Genomic DNA, 21,480 nt, shown 5'->3' on the forward strand with positions numbered 1-21,480 from the left:
TCCTTGCAGCAGTAAGTATGGTGTGATTCCAGAGTTCTAGAAATGCACGTGAGAGCAGCACATCATCAGTGTGGACTCACTAACTTAAATGTGAATGCTAAGAGTCGTGCAACACCAATACAAATGTTCGGCGTGAGGTCCTCGTTACGTGATGTGGGATGTGTTGCCAGTGTTGCATCACCCAGCCAACTAAAGTAGCTGAAACAAACGGGAGCTATATATGTGATGTTACGTTTTGCCTTAGAATAAAAACCCATTCTGAAAGGGACTCTTGTCCTGAAGTTCTCATTAATTTGAGATTGCACAATGAAACAATTGAGCCATATCTTGAGAAGTAAGATTTTTATTTAACTAAGGAGGTACTACCTTGTGAAATATTTTCTTATAGCTGTCTTTTGGGAATTATATCCAGAAACAGAGAAGCTGAAAACAGGTTATTGAAGTATTCATCTGATGGTTATTCAGCTATTTGAGTGATAATGCCTGCAATAGACTTTGGAAATATAAGTGAAAACCGTGTTTCAGGTTTAGTGTGGGTTCAATTTCTTCAAGGTCTGCTTGGACCTTGCAGTTTGGACTAACAGTACAGGAAGAGCAAAGGCTGTATCCTTCACAGACAGACCACTTCTGAATGTCCAGTGCATTGAGCTTGAGGGATGCTACAGCCTCTTTTGAAAAGCTTTTCTAAAAAAGGTGTGAGAGAAAACATTGAACCTGTCAACCCAAAAGCTAAGAACTGATAGAGTTACAAGCATCTGAAGGTAGTAAATTATTGTAGAGAGTATGAACCAACCTGAAAAAGAGACACTGTGCATTCCCTCCTCATAATCTTAAATTGGCAACTTAATTTTAAGTCTTTCCTTTCAGAGCACAGCGTTTCTACAGTCAGAGCTTTCTGGGTATAATTTGTAGTAATGTTTAGTTCATGTCATCCTGAAGCTTTAAACGGGGGAAGACATACTTTTTAGATGTCTCATATGTAAGATTTAATTTCAAGTCCCGAGTGCAAGCTACTTTTACTTACACATTTCTGCAAAGTATACCTTTCACTGGCTTCACTGCATAAATAAACAGTTTTTGTAGCAGGCAAGAGATTCTTGTGGCAAAATAAGATCTCTTCCAAGGAGAGGAAATCTGTCGGTTGAATGAACTAATGCTGTCAGAAGGGTTCATTAAAGGAACGTTTTTGGAGGGCATTTTTCAGCTTTTAAATTTACCTGAACTGCTCTTCCATCCAGCTACCATAGAAAAAAAGAATAGACTGTAGGTAGTCTGAATTTTAAGCATTTGCAATTAAAAAGCATTTTATAGACCACTCAGTCAATGAGATCTGTACAGTACTTGTAAGAAACATTTCTTATATGAAGAACAATTTCAGAATTGTAATCTTAAACATTTGTGTCAGGTAAAATTCTCAGAATTTGGGAATGGAATATGTTGGGACTGATTCCCCACCTACCCACCCACTCCTGCCAGCCCCTATTAAGTATTGTTGAAACTTGTTGGCCTTGATCTGTTACCAAAGATTTAACTAAACCCTTGCAGCCATATGTTATCAATGAAGCTTTATCTACTTCAGAGAATGTGTTTTGAAAGCAGAATGCTGTTTTCTCTCTCCTGAATTACAAAAGAGATTTTGCATAGCTATTGATACAGACTAATTTAACATAACAATAATATTAGATTTTTTTTTTTTTTTAGCTATTAAGGTTTCTTATGTTAAATAGGGTCAAAGTTCCTTAAAATCTTGAAGGCACATATGAAGTGCCAAACAAATACATTGGTTACAGTTCAGAACAACATATTTTGATTTTTGTGTAATATCAAATGAAATTAGTTAAGCTGTGTGGCTAAGTACAATTATTAAATAATTTTATATCCTAGGAAGAAAGCTTTAGTGTCAGAGACTCTGGTACCTAAAGCGAACATTTTGTTGTTTCCAGGTTTGGAAGTATCTTGGTTTGATGCAGTATGTTGTATGGTTTTTGCTAAAGATCGGAAAAGTATTTTCTAATTAATTTCTTCAATTACATATTAATTCTAGTGGAAATTTGATATCTAGAAGGTAGAAAAATGTAATATAGACAGTTTGAAAAGTTTTATATGTCTAGGGGAAGGGAAATGTGTATGTCATACGAGCAGTCCAAGTTTGGGGTAGAAGGGAGAATACACTGTGCTGATGACTAATCTTTGGTTTACTATGTCAGCAGAAAGCTGGGTTGGAGGAAAACTTCTACTATTTAGAGACTCTGTCCTTCTCTAAATTAGTATGTGTGAACACTTGTTCAGACCTCATCGCTCCTAATTGGAGCAGGGGAAGGGTCTCCAAGTGTCAAGTCATTATTTTAATACCAGGACTTTTAATTTTGCCATTTAAGTTTAAAGTATCAAGCGATAGTTTTGTTTAATTAGGATGTTTGAATATGGAGGTTGAAAGTAGAAAAAGTACCAAGCAATTTGGTTGTCTTAAGTTTATCAGTAATTTTGTACAATTATTTTTGCTTAGGTTAGGAACATTTTGCCTAAGTGTTTTACAAAAGGTAGGATATGCAGATCTTCAGGAATTCTCTACACCACTAAGAAATTTTACATTTTATTTTTAATTTACCACTTCATTTTGAAATAATTGTTTGTTGCAAAAATCTCTCTGCTGCCAAAGCTAGAATGTCTTAAAGTTTTTGTATAGCTTCTTGGAGTAAATCTTAAACAGTAATGTGAAGTCAGATTTTCACTGAAAGTAATAAGAACATTTTTAAATAAATTGTTAAATAACTAATCAATTTTCACATTAAAGCAAGACAATGTCATTTCACATATTTACATTTAAGGGTTGAGCTTAACCTGAAAAAGCATAAGCTTTTTAAGTGAAAAAAGCTTATATCTTGTCATATATCTGGAATTTTTTACCAGCTTTAATGACTGTTTACATAAAGTATGTTAGACTTGAACAAAGATAAATATGCTTTGCAAGCACAAACATCTGCTTTTGTGAATGCGTGTTTAAAAAAACACTGTCTGTCACAGTAGAAAAGGTTTCTAAAAAAAGGAGAAGGGAACACAACAGGGGGAAAAAAAAGACAGGAAAACTGTAGGCCTGCTTTTTGCAGGGGCAGATTGTGCAAAATATTGATTAAAAAGGGAGTATTTTATTTTTCTGGAACTCAAGCACTGAGAAGTTTATACGTGATCACTTGAGCTCTGTGAGATTTTCCTCCTCAGTCTATAGGTCTGATCATCATTTGAACTGCTTTCAAGGAGTAGGAACCTCCCCGGTACTCAGCCCAAAATATTCCATCCTGATACTTGCTCCTGTAGTGGCCTCCTCTGTACCACACCCCGTTAAGGTTGGAGTGGGCACACGCGTTGTACCACCAGCCGCCTTTGTGAAAATGAGCACAGTTTCCTGTGGAACAGAACGAAATGGGTGAGAGTCAACATTAAAGAGGAGAAATGGAGATTAGCAAACACTTTCGTATTCTGACTTATTCGTAGAGGGAACTTTGAAGTACTTCGCAGCCTGTTGTGATCATACCAATTGTTGCTTCTAACTAAATTATCAATTCTGTTGTAAGAGCAACCACTGCCTGGAGAGGGGGGGGGCTCATTGGCGTGGTGTTTAATGTGGCAGCTGAAAACTAAGGAGATAGGACTCTGCTCAGACTGCCAGCAGTGCTTGTCCGTGAGCTAACATTCAAGGAACTCGGATTATGTACTGTTTAGAAATACTTCAGTGGAAGCAATGTGAGTTGATACAGCCCCAAGCAGCACGCGGAGCCACAGTTCCACAAAGAGTTGCTTGTAACTTGTGTATTTACTGTTACAGGCTTGTTTAAGAGTTTGCAAGATTTGTCCAGCTTTATGGTTATTGACAGCTGAGAAAAAGCAGTTGAAGTGTAACTTCCCAACCTTTCTGTTACTGCTAGGACTTTAAGGGAAAAGCTGGAGGAATAATGTGGAAATGAAGGAAAAAGTGTCCTTAAAGGAGAATGAAACAAGTCACGTGCCCATTTCTCAAGTGTTGGTACATAACTAAGCCTGTGCACAACTGCAGTACCTTTCATGCTGTTCGGAGGCTTTAGTTCCTGGTGATTATTATGTGGCCACAGCACTACTCTGAGAGATCGCCTGGACGGGTATTCTGACTGCGGAGTGTCACATGCAAGTCACTGAGCTAAATATAAAGCTTGTTCAAGTGTGCCTGCAATGAGGGTAATAGAATTTGAATTTCTGAATGGTGCAAGGGCTTGAAGGGGGGAGCCTGTCAGTGTGATTTTTATCAGTATCGATTTGAAGCATCTTTCAATAGATTTTTTTTTTTTAATCAAAATTTACATACTTTATTTGTACTATACTCTTTTTTTTTTAAAGATGCTATCACTGAAGAAATCTACTGTATTCACTTTTCGCCTCCGTATCAGTTTCCTTACCTGAATACATGTCCCTGTCTCTGTCCAGTGTTGTGAATTGCTTTCCGTTATGCCATATCATGGAATCGCCTGCGTTTCCTTGGTATGTTCCTAAGCGTAGCCTGTAGAATTCGCTTTCGGGCTCCAGGCGAAAACTGCTATATTCTGCATAGACTTTCTTATTGCTCCAGTCTTCTAACTCAATCAACAGTCTGTAATTATCCTGATTGGTAAGCATGTAAATATTTTCTAGTCCCAGCCAGTACTCTCCATCAATGTTTCCAAATCCTTTCTGTACAAAAAAAGATCAGAAGACGATTGTTAGCTTAGTTTTTCTTGTTTATAAAAACGTTCATCAGCCCGAGTGTTACAAACTGGTGGAGCTTGGGTACTGAAAGCCTTTAAGCTTCTGAATGACTGCTCAACCCATGCATTTAAATGCTTGATTTTGCTGCATTTGGCCATTTACTGAGTTAGATTGCTAGCCACATGAGGTACCACCAGAATCAGTCAAGGTGGCAAAGCTATCTGTTTTCTGCAGTGTTGTCTTCTTTTTAAGAGAAAGGGAGAGAATTGTGAAACTGAAACAGTGTATTTCTTGACAAAACTAAAGGGATCTGTAACGATGTATCAATAATGAAATTTAAGGGGCTGTATTTCCAGGTTGGGAAAGGTATTTATGGATCAACAGTCTCAGTGTTCAATGTAAATAACTTTGTAGCTTTTTTTAACGCAACTAGTGTTGTTGTAAAGTTAATCACAAAATTCATCTGTACTCTTTACTAGATTTATTGGAGGTGAGATATAAAGACATCTTTCCTTCCAAATCATAGACTACAACTACAGTAGCTATGAAGTGATATTTCATATCTGCTGGGTCCTGTCCCTGAGTAAACCTGTACTGTTAACGTTTGATGTTGCAGCTGAGGGTGGGTACGTCACCCTCTAGCTATCTGTTGCGTTTCCTAGTTTCTGGGGTCTTCCCACCTTCCTCAGGCCATTGATTCTAAAGGACCTACAGTTGATTTCCTGCTTCAAATCTATTTCTGGGGAAGCCTCTCTCCAGCAGATAAACACTCAAGGCTCCTAACTCAAGCTGCAGTTTCACAAGCGGCTTAAGCTGATCTAGCATCGTGCTGCGGCCAGAAATGGTAGCGGTGCTTTTCGCCTGGCTCAGGGCCACATTTGGAATACTTCACTTGAGTCAACATTGTAGCTGTGCAGCCACACAGGGGCTGGGGAAAGAAGTAGGAATGTGGGCATGGGAGACATCTCCGCTGTCAGTGGTGCAGGCTTCAGTTTAAAGCCAGTCTCAGAGGTGCACTCTCAAGTACCTGAAGTTAGGTAATAATAGAAATACCATCTTCAGCCACTGCAATTTAATGGGAAACCTGGGGGCAAATTTGCCCGAGCTTTGAGCTATTATTAGACACCAGTTACTCTTCTACATTTTCTTGCCATTATGTTCAAAATGTTTATGGTTACTTTATAAGGCACTCCATAACTGCCTTATAACACTAAAAAAAAAAAAAATAAACCCCGAACCACAACAACAACAAAAAACCCCAACAAACCAAAACAAACAAAAAAAACCCCAAAAAACAACCAACCAACCAAAAACTAGCCACCTACTTTTCTGAGAGGTAAAGACTTTGAATGACTGCAACTAAGGAATGATTAATATTTGAATCATTAAATGCCACAAAAGCAAAAAGTGAAAATCCTCATAATAATTTTTTGTCGTTGCCTTTGCATATATGATACTATTTTTAGATTACTAATTGAGTTGTGTCACTCTGTTATCTCTTCAGATACAATGCACGTGGCAGTTACAGACCTATTTCAAATGAGCACAGCATCGTAGGGTAGAGCTGTGCCCTGTATGTATGAAGTCAGCATATTATTATTATTTAAAAAACCCAACCAAACAGATTTTCACATTTCCTGTCTAGCATGTAATTATTTCAAAGCAGCATGCATTTGTCACCCTAGGCGTTATGCCTGCTAGCGCATATCACAATAACACACATGAATGGGATTCCCTTTGCCAACTCTACATCTTCAGATTTCTAACCTGATTTTAAAGGTAGAAATTATTTTCTTAAAAACATTCCTGATAATGAATTAAAGTTGAGGCCCTGATCCTGTAAATCTATTAATATGCTTAAATGAATAATTTCACTGGCTGAGATTGCTTATTCATAAGGCAGACAAGCTTTTCAAGTACTTACTGTAGTTCTCAGTGCGTTAATAAAAATCATGTGTTTAGTTAGGTCTTTGTAATAAATTACTTCCCAGTCACTGTCTAGAATAACATGTGTCTCCCCAGTTGTTGTGTTGTGCATTACAAATGCAGACTATTTCAGACAATAAGTTCATACAAAGTTAAGTAATGCATTGAGTGAAATAGGACATTCCCACTGAAATATGTTTGCCTCGGAGAGATGACGGCTCTTTTCAATTATCTGTGTTTGTAAAATTAATTTCACTAACTTAAGCAGCTATCTATTTCCAGCTTGTCAGCGTTTATCATTCAGTACAACTGTTAGCAATGAAGAATTGCATTGGGGATGTTCACATCATCTTGACTGTGGTAGACAATGTCACTGCCACACTGAAATGAAGCAGCTGATTTTCATCATTCCAATATTTACCTTGTAACTGTCCCAGTTCCTGAAAAAGTTGACAGATCCATCTGTCCTCTTCTGAATAACTGCCCATCCTCCTGGGTCCAGGCTGTTTTCACACCATAGTTGCATTGGCTCATTACTGTTTTCAGGTTTGATCATATAAATCCCGCTGTTGGAGTGACCAGCTTCCTTGGCTTGTTGGCAGTCTTTGAATGGACCTTTTGGAAAAGAAATACTGTAAGCATTCGGGCTTGGCTATGCAGTGCACATTGTTCAAGAATATTTTGTAATGGTAAGGGAAAGTCAGTAATTCAATTGAGCTAAAACTGCTGTGGAAAATTGTGTTAAAAGTTACGGTCTTGGATTAATCGTGTATATATAAATAACCATGTCAATATCCTATTTATATATTATTTTTTAAAAAACAAAGACTTCATTTTGCTAAACAGATAATAGACCTTGGTCACCGACACCCAGTTTTTAACTTTGTCTACTGTGTCAAAGACTTATACTTTGACCCTTGATATTCAAGAAGTGCATTATAGTTTTCATTAACCATTTTCTCCTGTACCACTTTTACACAAGGTAGATAGCAATGTACTTCATTGTCCTAGTGCACCCATTTGAAACTGGTGGAAGTTTAGAACAAAACCAACCCAATGCACCCACACACCTGAATACATAAATAGTTTGAGAGCTGCTGTAAGAAATATTTAGTGGAATTTGTTGAAAGAAGATTCTGATGCTGCAGAGCATTTTTGCCTTTATGTACTTACCCACTTCTGGGATCAGCCTGTTAACTGTGAGTAGGAATCTCTAAGTTTCTTGTGTCATCCTGGTGTGATACATGTCGATGGATACTGATGAAGAAAGTAGCGCAAGCAATGGAGAAGGACTTTTGAGCAGTTAAAATGGCTCACAATTCTTTTCAGGGCTATGATTCTACAAAAATGTTTTGCTGTTGACAGTGCTGCTTGAAAGCTCTATTGCAGACCATGTGAAGAGTGGTCTTGCTACTTACAGAAGAGCATTTGGTTGTTCTGTAAGAAACATGCAGCTTACATATCTCTGGAAACTGTGCTTAGTTTTGCCATTCGATTTTTTGGTAATATTTTTATTTTCTACTTCAAAAATATTAACGTTCATGTATCATTACTTCAGTTGATTTAGAGAGACTGGTGATTTACTACTGAAAAGCACGATACGTTCTGGTGGCTAGTTAGTGGTGGATGCCCTAAATGTATTTGAAAACTCAAATACTACCAAAAGTAGAGGCTGAGTGAAAGTGACCTTCATTGCAGATTAAGGTTGCATGACAAAAGCAAACTGGAAGTTTTGCTTTTTTTTAGATTTTAAATTAGTAGTTGCCAGTTGGATAAGTGTATAATTAACAAGAAATCCATACAGCATTTAAAATTAATTAGAGTGCAAAAAGTTTGTGTATCTGATGAACGTGACTACTTGGAGCTTCTGGCTGTGACAGTACTACCAGAAGGCTGCAGTGAGCCATCATCGTAAGTACTGCTGCATACTGTACTGGCAGTATTTGATGATGGTTTTGTCATTCTTGCAATGTATGCAGTAGTAGCTTAGGAAAGAAATACTGTGGCTTTGGTATATGAGTGGTTTTTTTTTTTTTTTGTTCACAATTTAAATTTCCATGTAGATTATGCACGTTGCAAAGTTTGGCCAGCGGATAGATGATTTCCTGGGCTAAGTTGGGTCTCATTCCCTTTTCTTGAACTGTCTAAAGTAAATTTGGGTGCTGTGTAACTGAACACAGAGGTTGTTCTAGAAGTATTGTAGTAAAGCAATTATTGCATTAGAAAAAGTGTAAACAGACAAGTAGTAGTTTTTTTAACATTAATTGAATATTTAGAATAGCTCCACATTAATCTGCTGTGTATTATTTCATGTGATTTCTACTGAAGGAGGAATTGAGGACTCATTTTTCCATGAGAGACCCAAGCGGATGTTTGGTGTGCTTTTAAGTAGCTTTTAAGACAGACAGAATTTTACTAGTCTGTTTATATAATACACCTTGGTCACTTCTGAAATTCAGCTGGCATTAAGGTCACAGAGTGCAACTTCCCTGCTTTTTGATGCTCAGATTTGTCATGTGCTAATGTTGTAGTAGAGATAACAGATTTCTGCTCTTAGTGTAAGGAAATCCAACGAATCCTGTAACTTCTGGTGTATAGCCTTGAATCTTTTTTGAAAGTAAATTCTTTGTTATATGTAATTATTTTAAGTTCACGGTATAAGAACTGATCCATTTCACGTTCAGTGGAAATGCTGAGATTTGTGAAACGTAAGATTCTCCACAGTGCTGGTGTGAGACGAGGCTCTGAATAATGAAAAAAGCATAATTACTCTGTTAAAAATGTTATCTATGTAAGGAATAAGTATCTTGTGCATATGTTGTCTGTTTGCACTAAGTTGTTGAGACAGTTATAAGTTAAGAAATAATTTGAGACGATGATCTGTTAAATATTTCACATCTAAAATTGTGGTTTAGATGTATGATTTAGTACAGATCATATTCTATTTCAAATTAGATGTAGTAGAGAAGGAAAGTAATGATATGTTATAAGTTGGAAGCTTAATAAAATGATGGCTGAATCCTATTTTAAGATACCAAATGTTATCTTGAGCAGATGATGTAGAAGCTGTGCTTGTGTAAGCTTGATATAGAGGATTTTTTGGGTAATAGTAGAGAACTCCAAAATGAAATCAGACATATATTAGAAAAAAAAAAAAAAGTTATGTTGTTAACAGAGAGGTATTGGGGGTGTGTGTGTCTGTTTACTTGAAGCTACTTTTTGCAGTGTAGTGGTGGTAAAATTTGGGGACACTGGTTATTATTCCAAGGGTTAAGGTAACTGTGAAAACTGTAAATCACAGGAACATTGTTTTTCCTCAATTTTTAGAGAAATTTTAATGCAAATTAAGCGAAATCCTCTTCAGAAATACAATCTCATCTTTGTTTCTCATGTATTTTGAATTACACTCTCCACCCACTGTATTAAGATGCACAGTGATTCTTCTCTAAAATTCTTTTGGATGCAAATATTTGTTAGGTACAACTTCATCAGATACAGTAGGAGAAAGCTCCTACTTGTCTGGTTGTTTATTCTGTCATAACCAAGTTTTTGACAGACCTGTTTCTAAATGGGACTGTTTGGATTTCATTTGGTCTTTTTTAGACATCTTTATACATTATAATCATAATCTTTTAACTAGGAAGTTTGTTTTTCTATGACAGACAATTTTGGTTCTGGGCACCATTAAATATGCTTACCTTAATTTTAAAGGATCAGAGATAATAACTGGGCATTGTGTTGCAATTTAGAAGTTTTGGTTTTGATGATTGATGCTCTATGAGCTGTAGCAGTTCTCAACCCTCATTTTCCCAAGGCACTGCAAGAAACACTTAAACTTCAAACTGAAGAATGTAGTATTAAATAAAGGAAGTTGAATAATGTTAAGATAAATTTTCTAGTATTTTTTGTGTTCTGTTGCGGAAATGGATTCAAACTCTGAACTTTTAGGAGTAAAGGGGCAAGTGAAAACCATGGTAGATAATTTAGAGGAAAATATTTAGTGTTCCTGCTTCATTTTATATGTATAGCAGACATACACTGAGAGAGAAAAAGATGCATTTAAAGCAAAACCTCGAAGCATAGGTTTTCTGAGAAACAGGAAGTCATTGTGTTTTAGAATTATACTTTTGCTGTCTGACCAGACATTAATATAATGCTTTTATATTAGCTGTTTCCTTTGTGTCACGTGCGTGATTTAAATTCTCATGACATCTGGCATTTTACTTAGGTTTGTGCCTGTATTTTCTGCAGACCCTGAATAAAAATAGTTGCTCTTGACATCAGCAGCTAGTTGTTTGTAATGCTGTAGAACAGTCACAAATAAATGTTTGGCTTCATCTTAGGAACCAAGTTGAACTTCCAACTACGACTAAAGGCAATTTGAGAGCAGAAAAAACCCAACAACACAAACAGGGGAAAAAAAAAAAAAAAAAAAACACAAAAAAAAACAACCAAACCTTTTTGCTGTGCAAACTAACAGAAGCCCATAGCAAGTGCTTGAATGAATGTCTGTGAAAAAACTGGTTTTCTGAATCCTTAATCATTTTTTTAACGCAGTTCTGCCAAAATTTTAATAAAGTGAGAATCGTGATAGAGTTCAGGGCAGCTTAGAGGTAGTTCATTTTCTTGTCACTAGTTTTGTTTCTAGTGGTAAATGAATTTATCTAATGACCCGAAGAATGTAACACATGAAGATGTGATACAGTGTCCCAAATATATTTTCATAATATTTATGATATTAGTCTAACTTGCCATCCCTTACTGACATCAAATTACTGGGAATATAGTTACTCATTCTAAATTTTCAAAGATGAGTGCCTCTAATTGGATCCAGCCTTGATGCAATTATCCTTTCCAACTTCTCTTACTTTGCTGAAGATTTCAAGCACTTAGAGATTTATTGCACAACAGTGTTGGTGGATTTAGATGTTCAATTTAAAGCAGCTCAGAATAAAAGGAGTAAAATTATTTTAGCAGGATTAACTTCTGGCAAATGTGTATGTGTAAGCATAAAGGACAATTACTTAAAATTACTCAATTTATTTAAGATTAATTAGCTTCTCTTATTCACCATTGCCGGTTACTGTAGCATGTAGCTAGTAGGCATCTTCAAAGAAACAGGGCTAAATACTAGAAAGTGTGTGCTAATGTTGAATTTTCGTGTCCATAACTCAAACCCAGCTGGAGACAGAAACCCTAATACGTTGTGACTCAAAAGCATAAATTCTTCAGATAGAATTTCTGAGTATCAACTGTTTCAACAAATTCCTCTTATACAGCTGTAGCTTAAGAATTAGACTATTTGGCAAACTAAAGCTTTCCTTGGGTTGCGGGGAGAAAATCAGAATCAGGAGCAAGGGCTAGCTGTACTAGATGCCTTAAATTCTTCATTCCATTTCTATAGCCAGGACAGTTGCCCTCTGAAATAGAGAAATCTCAGGTTAGATAAACAGTGATAAGTAACTCACCCTCATTAATTAAAGCCAGTGGAGGTACTCTGAAAGGACTCTTTGTAGGAGAAGTAGCTGGATCAGGTGGCGGCCTTACATCTCTGTCTCTAGGGTAGCCCGGGTCTCGCTGTATCTCATTCCCTCCCAGAAGAAGGGGAGTGTATGGCTGGCTGTTAGGAATGTGCTGTGGCACGACTTGAACAAGAGGTGGAGACCCATGGGTGTCCTGTCGCGAGAAGATCCTCAAGCACTGCTCTTCCAGCAGCGAGATAGTCACAGACTGATTATTCACAAGATCAGTTAGTGCTGCATATTTTACTTCAAGCTCCTTGTATTTGGTTGCCATCTTCAACATTTCTGTTGTAACGTTAAGGACTTTGTTTTCCAGTTGGGAAAGCTCAAGTGAGTTATCACGCTTTCGAATTATCTCGTGCAGGAGTTGCATATAGAGTTGGGTGACCCGAGAGTTCATGTTACGACTTTCTTTCCTCAGTAATTTTACTTCATTCACAATGTTTCCATCCACATCCACTACCAGTTGCAAAATGTCAATCTCCCGCTTTTGCTTGGACAGCACATCCTTCAAGTTCTCTATGTCCATTCTCGTGACTTCATCTTTTCTGTTACCAGTACCTGGTCCATTAGTATTCACACAAATTGGCCCTGTGATTTTTTGCTCTGGGACCAAAAACGTGTAACCACATTTCTTCCCTTCCTCTCCGCTGTCTGCTGAACGAGGGTGCCTCCGTTGGGATGTTTTGTTAGGCGTCGATTGTTCTGTACAGCGCCCGATAGACAGCAGCAGGAACAATAGTACACCCAAAGTCCATTTAAATATCTTCATTTTAAAGCAAGTATGATGACTGTCAGAAGAGACTATGGAACAGATAAGAGATAAAGTCATTAAATTAGAGCCATAACTGAGGCTCCTGAATTGCTTAAACTGCCTAAACCGATGGGTTTGCCCTTGCGTATGTGTATGTAGAGAAGTCTTTGGAATCTGTTACTTGGAGTTAGACTCCATTAGATTAGCTGCAAAGAATAGCTTTCTATTTTGAGCAGCAGACCCTAGAATTCAGATAATGGATTTAGTAGAGAAGTTGTTGCAATGGGTAAATTTTCAGAAACCGTGTTCTGCTTCGATTATGTATTTAGGCTTTCATTATAAATTTTACTGCTTAGATCTGTATTCAATGCAACTAAATGCACAAGGTTATAGAACATAGAGTGGTTATTGAATATCTTCGTGGTAGGGAAGTAGGGAGACAGAGTGATAGTATTTTAAAAAATACTTATATAAATTTTGGTATTTGGATGATATAAGCCTTTCTAGTCTTCTTTTAGCTTTATATATGTATATATATGTATAACTTGTAAGTACTATCTACATACCTATTCATATATACGTACATTTTTCAAATTTATATGTACACAGATACAGTCGATTTGAAAAACACACACATCTATCACTATTTTTGGATGTTAGTGTTAGGCAGGAGATTAGTGTAAGATAGTTGTCTTAAACATTGAAAAGCGCATATTCAAGTAACTTAAAATTTTTAAGGAAAGCCTGTAAGGATGTTTGCATGTGTGTCCCTACTTAGTTGCCTTTTGAGATGAACATTTAAAATTGTTGTCACACTAGTTTTGTATCTTTGAGAACATTTTTATCCAAATAACACTGAAGTATCGTGTGTTATCACTGCAAGTACCATACTGCAGTGTAGCATTCACCTTTTAAAGAAAATAATGTGTTTCTTTTAACTTTGTGTAAATAATTAAAATGCAGTGATAAAGATCCAATAATGTCTTTAGAGAAACCTGGGTTTTAACTTTATTTTTTAAATATTTGAGATTATAAACAAAGGTAGCACTTAAGTCAGGAAGAAGACTTTATTTTTCATGTTTTATTTGCTCTGTCAAGCAGATCACTTTTCTTATCTCAGCTGTTGATCTGACTTTCCTTTCCACACTACTATTAGCGGTTGTACAAGGCCTTGTACAGTGGCCTTTGTATAGTTACGAAGAGAATAAAGTAAAACCAGAGAAAGTTGATTTTCATGCTGTTCCTGCCAAGTTCAAGTGCACTTGGCAATCCTGAAACAATCACCATGAAGGAACAGCAGACCTGTGCTGCTTCCTTCATACTCCCATTTACAGATGATAAGGTGACTTCTGTGTCAGGTCACTGCTCCCAGTTCTGCTACTGGCTTTAATATTACTGCTGCAAATGATGTCTGCTCAACCTCAGAGTAAACATATCAAGTCTTTATTTTTTGGCTTCACTAGGTGCTGTGGTTACAAAATTCAAACCATGCTGTACATGCAGTCAAGAAATATATCTAGGAATCTAGATCAAATGTTCCACTGTTGCCTAAAATACAACTTACTGTTTGGCTGACAGTTGTATTGCAAGCCCTGCTCCTGGGAGGGGAAGAACACACTTGGTTTTAACACATACTGAAAACAATTTCCTACCCTACATAAATGGAGGCAATACATAAAAGTTTGAGAAACTTTGTATTTTAAGACTTATTTCTATATGCTTTACTGTTAGTATGTAGTAATGAGTGTTTTGGTGTTTACAGTGAATAGTGTTTCAAAACCAGCTAAAAGTTTTGTTGATATTTCTCTGCTGACAGTGTAAATTCTGTTAAAAAAAAAAAAAAAATTATCACTTTTCTCCAGTGTATTTCCCTGTGGTAATTTCAGACATTGAGCACTGTTCAAGTGATTAATATTGTATGAGTTGGAAGCTCATTAGGTTAAATTTTCACTTGAATCATGGTAAAAACATGCAAAACAGGTCTGTGTGTGGTTTCTAACTTGACAAGGATGAGCTGAGCTAATTGTCTGAAGTTTTGAAAACTCTTCACGTCTCCTAAATTATTTTTCAATACTTTTATGTTCAGTGTTTGCACATGCAGGAAAAGTGACTTCATGGCATATGGTTAAGGATGAAGCCATAGTACAAGTCCAGTATTTTACTATTTTCACACTATATAATAGCTACTTCATAATCCAAAAAGGTGAATAACACTTTAGTTCTTGGTAGCTTTTAAAGACCCTATACAGTTACTTAAATAATGAATGGCTGGGGGTTTTCCCCACAGCAGCACATTTTTCCCCTGAAATACATTAAAACTTAAATGAATCTTTCAAAACCAAACATTTTTCAATGCAGCCCACTCTCTGACCATGTATTCTGTTGCAGTCTGCTTTCCACATTTCTTTTAATATTATATGTGTTCGTTTTGAAGGTCTACACTTATGTGTTAAAACTAAGTTGTCTCAGACCATAAAATGAATTAAATGGTGTAATACAGTATAACCTAATGCAACAGTTGCATAAGGTTATACCCTACAACTTTGAAATAATTCACATGTCTTGTATTAAACTGAGGCATTTGGATAAGCAGGGATGACTTCCCTTTGAGAATCTACCTGGTCAGGAACATATGCCTCCTTGGAAATTTTGACGTTGAAAAACTGAGAAATTTTATGGTGGTACTTGGCATGTTTGAGCAGCTTAATGCCTAACTTGTTACACAAGAATAGGTTGTGAGTAAGATATTTACCTGAAGTTTTAATCAGCTCAGAAGGAAATGAAAATACTGTTTCAGAAATTTCCTGATGTTCTGGGCAAGCAGCTTAAAAAAATATAAACTGTTTATCCAAAATATCACAGAATGATAGCCTAATATGAAAGACCTAAAATTGACAAATATTAGAGTTGGGAAATAGTTCTAGGGTTTTTTAATCAGACACATTATGGCACAGATTCCCAGGTTTCAATGTTTGGGTAGTATCATAACTGCTATGAGATAAAACGATTGAGGCTCAGGGATCAGTTTAGACAGAACCACAGTCTCAAACCCTTTCTGCAAGTCTAGAGTTGCTTGTAGTGAGTGGGGCTGCTGAAATACCTGAATGCAGACTTTGGAAAATAAGCAAGAGAGGTTGTGATTACAGATACTATTGCTTTAAAATACATTATTTAACTCTTTATGAATTGTCATGTTTTTAAAATTGAAATAGACTGTCATTTCACTTGTTTCTGTCGTGTTTCTGTGTCACCCAGTTTTGGGTCTCAGATTGCTGTGGAAGTTGCATTACGTATGTTCTGGCATGCTGATGTTTTATTGCTTCTGCACGAGAAAATGTGCAACTATTCATAGCAACAGGAACTTCATCATCATCTTGTCAGAAATACTCAGAGGTGTGGATAGGGCTTCAATATCATTTTAAATTTGATGTCATTCCTTTTCTTCTGGTTTCTTTCTTTTCCCAGAGTGATCCCCGTGCAAAAAAAAAAAAAAAAAAAGCACCTTGTTTCCAAAATTAGTTAAAAGAGCAAAATAAATCAGTAACTACTATTTTTAACAATCACTGAGAAACAACTATAACATAGGCTTTGTTACCCCAAAAAATCTTGTATCACTTACAAATATTAGAGTTGCAGGGATGAGGAAGTGTGGAAGCTGCTATATATTTGGCATGTTTTAACCATCTACACAACAAACTATTTGTTCTTTGTTGTACTGTTGTGACTCTCACATGTAGCAGGATGTACAATTTGGAGACCCACAACACAAAATAGAAACTGTTCTTTCAGAGCTGACGAAGACTGCTTCTCCCTGGGCAGTGTAGCTTGGTGCGACTGAATGTAATGGAAGCGTTGCAGGTAAATGTGAATATAGGATTCCCTTTGTATGGAAAGTGCAGTATCAGTTCATATCTTTATTCAGTATATTTATTAAAAGAATATGGTCAAGTGATACATACCAATGATGCTCTCTCATAAACTTCCATTTATAAACATGTAAAACAGGAAAAGAAGCAGACAGGTTTTTTTGAGAAAGTAAGTGCTAATACTGAGAATAAAAAGCCTCTGAACGTGGTACCAGTTAATCTGGAAGCTCTGTTACTGATGTTACATGTACTTCATTTTCTGTTAAGCTTTGTCTGAACAGCTAAAATCGATTAAAACCATCTATGTTTTCCTATCTCTACACAGAAAGTGGAGATTTTTTGTGGATTTTTTTTTTTAGTGTAAAACTGGGTCCTTAACATTAGATGTAATACTGATATAGGGAAAAATAGAAGAAATGTTCACTTTTTTTTTTTTATTTACATGTCTGTGTACTTCGGTAAGATACTTTCCCCTATATAAACAAGTGCTTTTCCAGCAAGACACTCTGCCTGTGCTGAAATAATAGGATTGCTTTTGATTGTATTGACTGGGATCCAGGAATAATACATTCTTGGTTTTTGTTAGTCAGATACATGATGTATTGAGTCACAGAATTTTGCTTCTCTGAGATGAACGGGGATCTGATTCCTTTTAGGAAAGGCAATCTAAAAATCTTCAGGGGTTTTTGAAGTAGTCATTGAAAATGTGTCTCTCAAAAATGATAGATGTTCAGAAATTCTCTGCAGAAGAGGCTTGTAAATCTTGTCATACTAGATAATCTGAAAACACAGCAAAATATCATAACATTTCCAGACTTTTTGGTGAAGTTTTTTTGTGAGGGTTCCTTTACGTTTGTTTGCAGCCATTGTGTGTGTTTGTACCATTTTAACAGGCAGGTACAACGGAGTCGTACATTTTGCATTTGGAAGTGTGTTATTTAGGGGCCTCAGAATTCTCTGTAAAACAGAGACTGAAGACATTAAGCATCTAGTGACGTTTGCTATAGGAAATTTTGCTTCATTCATAGGTGTATAAATTTTAAGGACCGGACTAATAGGGCATGTTACGAAAAACAAGCTAAGCGCAGTAAAACAATAATTAAGACTTGCTAAAGCGATGTAGTTACTGGCAGAAATGTAAAGGTTCAGAGTTTCCATTCTTTGAAGTAAATCCCTGTAAAACTTTAAATGGCATATTTTTCCGTCATACTTCAGTTCATTCTTATGGCAACAGCATAATGTTAGTATTCTGTTATTTGTTTTAAAAGAAGCATTTCAAAATTTGAACTCTGAAGTTGGAAGACAGCAAGGGAGAGAGAGTTAAAACCTTGCACATAGCCAGTTTATTGCTTTAAAATTATTGACTCAGCTGTTTTCATTTGGGAAAGATTTAGGGATTGTTCTAAGCAGTGTAAATCAAAACCTTGGCTAATCGTGAATGAATGGAGACTGGTGTCCAAAGCACACAATGTAGGCTTCAAATGGGGTTTTTTGTTGTTGTTTAGATTGTTCTCTTTAATATGTAAAGAAGCTCGAAAGGATAGTAAGAAAAAGGGATCAAGAACTTGGAAAGGATCCATCTTTCTTGTTTGTCAAGATTGCTTCAGACTTTTTTTTCCCTCCCATAGCTACTAAATCTTCATTAAGTTTGCTTTCTGTAACACTTTGTCTCTTCTTTTAGCATCACACCCTTTGTTCTCTCTTAATGTGTCAGACATTTCTGAGAGTTTGTTAATACAAATGCATAACTTAAATTCTTTTCTATTGTTCTGTATTATTTACTGCATTTTAATTTCCAAGTTAGCATGAAGAAAGGCATAAACTAGAAAATTATGTAATAACAACTCCTTTTTGGTTTTTATCTGTACTTTTGTCTTCTGTTTGTAAAAGATTTCTTGTTTTAATTGTTGACTTGCAACTGCATCCTTTTCCCCTCCCTCCCCCCAAAGAAGAACCGTAACAAAACCTTCTATTTTCCACTTAATATAGTGTTGCCTTGTATGTTGAATTTCATGTTTATGAAGTTAATCTTTATTTAGAAACAACTTGCTGTTCAGGTGAGGTACAATTAACTTCCCCATCGTTTCACAAATTGTTAAAGGAAGGGATTAGTGCCTGTTGCAGCAATGTCTTCGGATTTTCAGCTGCACAATTGTTTGTGCTACAGACTTGATTATATTCTGAATCGATGTATGACTTGGGTTTCTTGGTTGTACAACTCAGACTGCTTCTGCTGCTCAGAAGTACCATAAATAAAAATTTAGTTGAAACAATATACAATGATTGCTGCTTATGGATGTGCACTGATTTACTTACAACTTTTTACAGTGGTTTTACTGAGGTATCCATTTTCTAGTTCTAGTAATGCTAGGTCTGTGCCCTGGTGTTGGGTGAAATCCAGCTTCCCTGAAATCGATAGGATTTTTGGCTTTTGCTTTCTGGTAGAATCAGAATTTCACATTAATATGTTCACAATACCCAAGTTACATGCCTAGCAAAGAATCTTGTAGTACTACTTTCCTGTAACTGTAGATAACAAAATCTACAAAAGATTTACAGCTAAACAACTGAAACTTGTTCATCCTTACAACTGGAATCAGTTAGTCTCTGCTCTTATGCAGAGTCCTTTTTAATTCTTTCCAAGTTGCCGAAGTCTATCAAATGCCACAAAAGTGAGTTTTATATTTTATTTGTCAAACCTTCCTCAGGCTGAGAGAGATTTGTTTCTTCACAATTGTATGTTGAGAGAGATGTATGTAGAATTCACAAATAGCTCAAAATTAAACTTACAAGTAAGAATAACTTTAAAACTTACCAAGGAAAAAAATCTTCCAGCTGTTTTGCTTCTGTAGTAGACGGAAAATCCAGAGGCCAAGTTGCTTTTTCTTCCTATATTACCCAATGCTGTGTATTGTTAATCTTCAGTTGGAGTTAAAAACTGCTTTTGTCTTTCTCTGTTAGATCCAAGCTGTACTGAGGAATTGGGTTTCTCCATACGATAACCAAGCTAACTAATCATTAAAAAAAAAAGGCAAAAAGTAATGTTCCAGTATGTGTTACTCCAGAAGAGAGAAAGAAATGTTTTTTGAAACTGCAGTGTTTTACTCTCACATGCAGAAGTGCACTAACCAGCTACAGCTGACCCAGATTCCATATACATCACTTTTGGACAGTTTTTTTTAAACACACACACACACACACACACACACACTCAACTTAAGACGTTCAGCCCACCTATGATGTCACCGCGAACACACTGAGAGCAGAAGAAACTCCTCCTTCGGATTTCCTATCCATACCCTCCAGAAAAGGAGGGGGTAGGGAGGCTGAGAAGTTAGGAACAAGGAAAGATTGTTTGCCAGCAGAAGGGAGGGTACCATATGGCAACAGACTGTGCAAGAGTTCAGCAGGCAATTACAAATCAAACATTTTTACTACGCTGCCTAAAGATGCCTTTCAAGTTATTACAGTACCGGGCTTCATTTAGAAGAAAGATTCTTTCAGGCTGATAAAACTCGATTTGTGTTGCTGGGAATAAAAGGGGCAGCCTGGCTGGATACAACAGGAAAAATGAACCATTTATAGTCTAGAAGAATGTTCAACAGAATGTCGCATTCAATTCTTGACGTTCACTTAATAAGAAACAGTTCCAGTTGTTAAATGCATGAAGTCTCTGACACATGTGGAAAATGTTAAAACTGTGTGTGTGATGGATTTGGGTAGGTATCAGAATATTTGATAACATCTGACTGGTGTTAAAAGTAGCAAAAGCCACAGAGATTATGCTCTGAGGAATGCAGAATAGTGGTTTTAGTTCTGTCGGTTGTCAGCCAGCACTTCAGTCCATTTACTTTGCTTTCATTGATCTCTTTGGTTTCTTCACAAAGGATGTGCCAATTACGTTTGAAAGAGAATTAGCCTAGTATGCTTTCAAAATTGTTTTAGACTTTGTAGAAATGTGTTGAATAAGAGAATAGGTTTATAAAATCCTGCATAATATCGCAGGTGCCTGTCCATAGTGGATTTCCTTAATTAGAATTAGAAAGCATGATTTACTTCTTTCCGTGGAAGACTGAGCAGGTTTCGGATTTTTAAGGCCTGTTTGGACAGGTTAGGTTAGGGGCAGCTTATGCAGTCTAGATAGCATAGCAAATTAATGTGACTATTTGATGTTTCTGATGATCCTTTCTATTTTTTAATAAACTGATTCTAGCAGAATAGAAAATTGAGAAATTTAGTAGTATATCAGGTCATGTGTAATACCTTTTTATTCACTTTTTTATATGTCACCTTTCAACCACAAGTATTTTAATTTGTTTCTGTGTGTGTGCACACACACGTGTGTATGTGTTGATTTTGGAGTGATGCCCAGAGTTTCCCAACTCATATTCGAGGACTGTACTGGTTAGGTGCTACACAAACACAACTGCTGTTCTTGTGAGGTTGTATTAATAGTCTTCCACCTGTAAAGCCTAACTTCTTGTTATGATTTTTGGTTATACAAGGCTGAGAGGTGAAGCAAAATATCATTTTAGAAATTCCATGTTACTGAAATAAGTTTCTTAAATAGTATTATTTAAGTATGTATATTTTTTTATTTGGGTATCTTGTGGAAGATGCAGGGAATGAAGAGCCATTTCTTTTAATAGCAGAATTGGTCAGGATATGTTTCATTTAGTCAAGACAAAAATGATTAGTC

General features: G+C 36.3%; 2 protein-coding genes across 12 annotated transcripts in view; one reads left to right on the forward strand and one right to left on the reverse strand.

Annotated features, from left to right (window-relative positions):
- Nucleotides 1-21,480, forward strand: part of RALGPS2 (Ral GEF with PH domain and SH3 binding motif 2) — a 137,751-nt gene that overhangs the window by 79,792 nt on the left and 36,479 nt on the right. The window lies entirely within an intron of this gene.
- On the reverse strand, nt 362-20,072 carry ANGPTL1 (angiopoietin like 1). 2 transcript variants are annotated; one of them, XM_009972370.3, is made up of 6 exons: nt 20,016-20,072; nt 19,597-19,792; nt 12,108-12,965; nt 7,061-7,254; nt 4,428-4,698; nt 362-3,403 (listed from the first exon to the last, which is right to left on the reverse strand). In XM_009972370.3, exons 3-6 carry the CDS (start codon nt 12,931-12,933, stop codon nt 3,216-3,218), a joined length of 1,479 nt encoding a protein of 492 aa, XP_009970672.1. In that variant the 5' UTR covers nt 12,934-12,965; nt 19,597-19,792; nt 20,016-20,072; the 3' UTR covers nt 362-3,215. The 2 variants fall into 2 exon arrangements, with proteins under 2 accessions (XP_009970672.1, XP_032851434.1); XM_032995543.2 differs by lacking the exons at nt 19,597-19,792; nt 20,016-20,072 and having other exon boundaries at nt 12,108-12,995.

This window comes from Tyto alba, unplaced genomic scaffold (genome assembly GCF_018691265.1).
Source record: "Tyto alba isolate M040663 unplaced genomic scaffold, T.alba_DEE_v4.0 Super-Scaffold_1000006, whole genome shotgun sequence".
NCBI classification, from domain to species: Eukaryota; Metazoa; Chordata; class Aves; order Strigiformes; family Tytonidae; genus Tyto; species Tyto alba.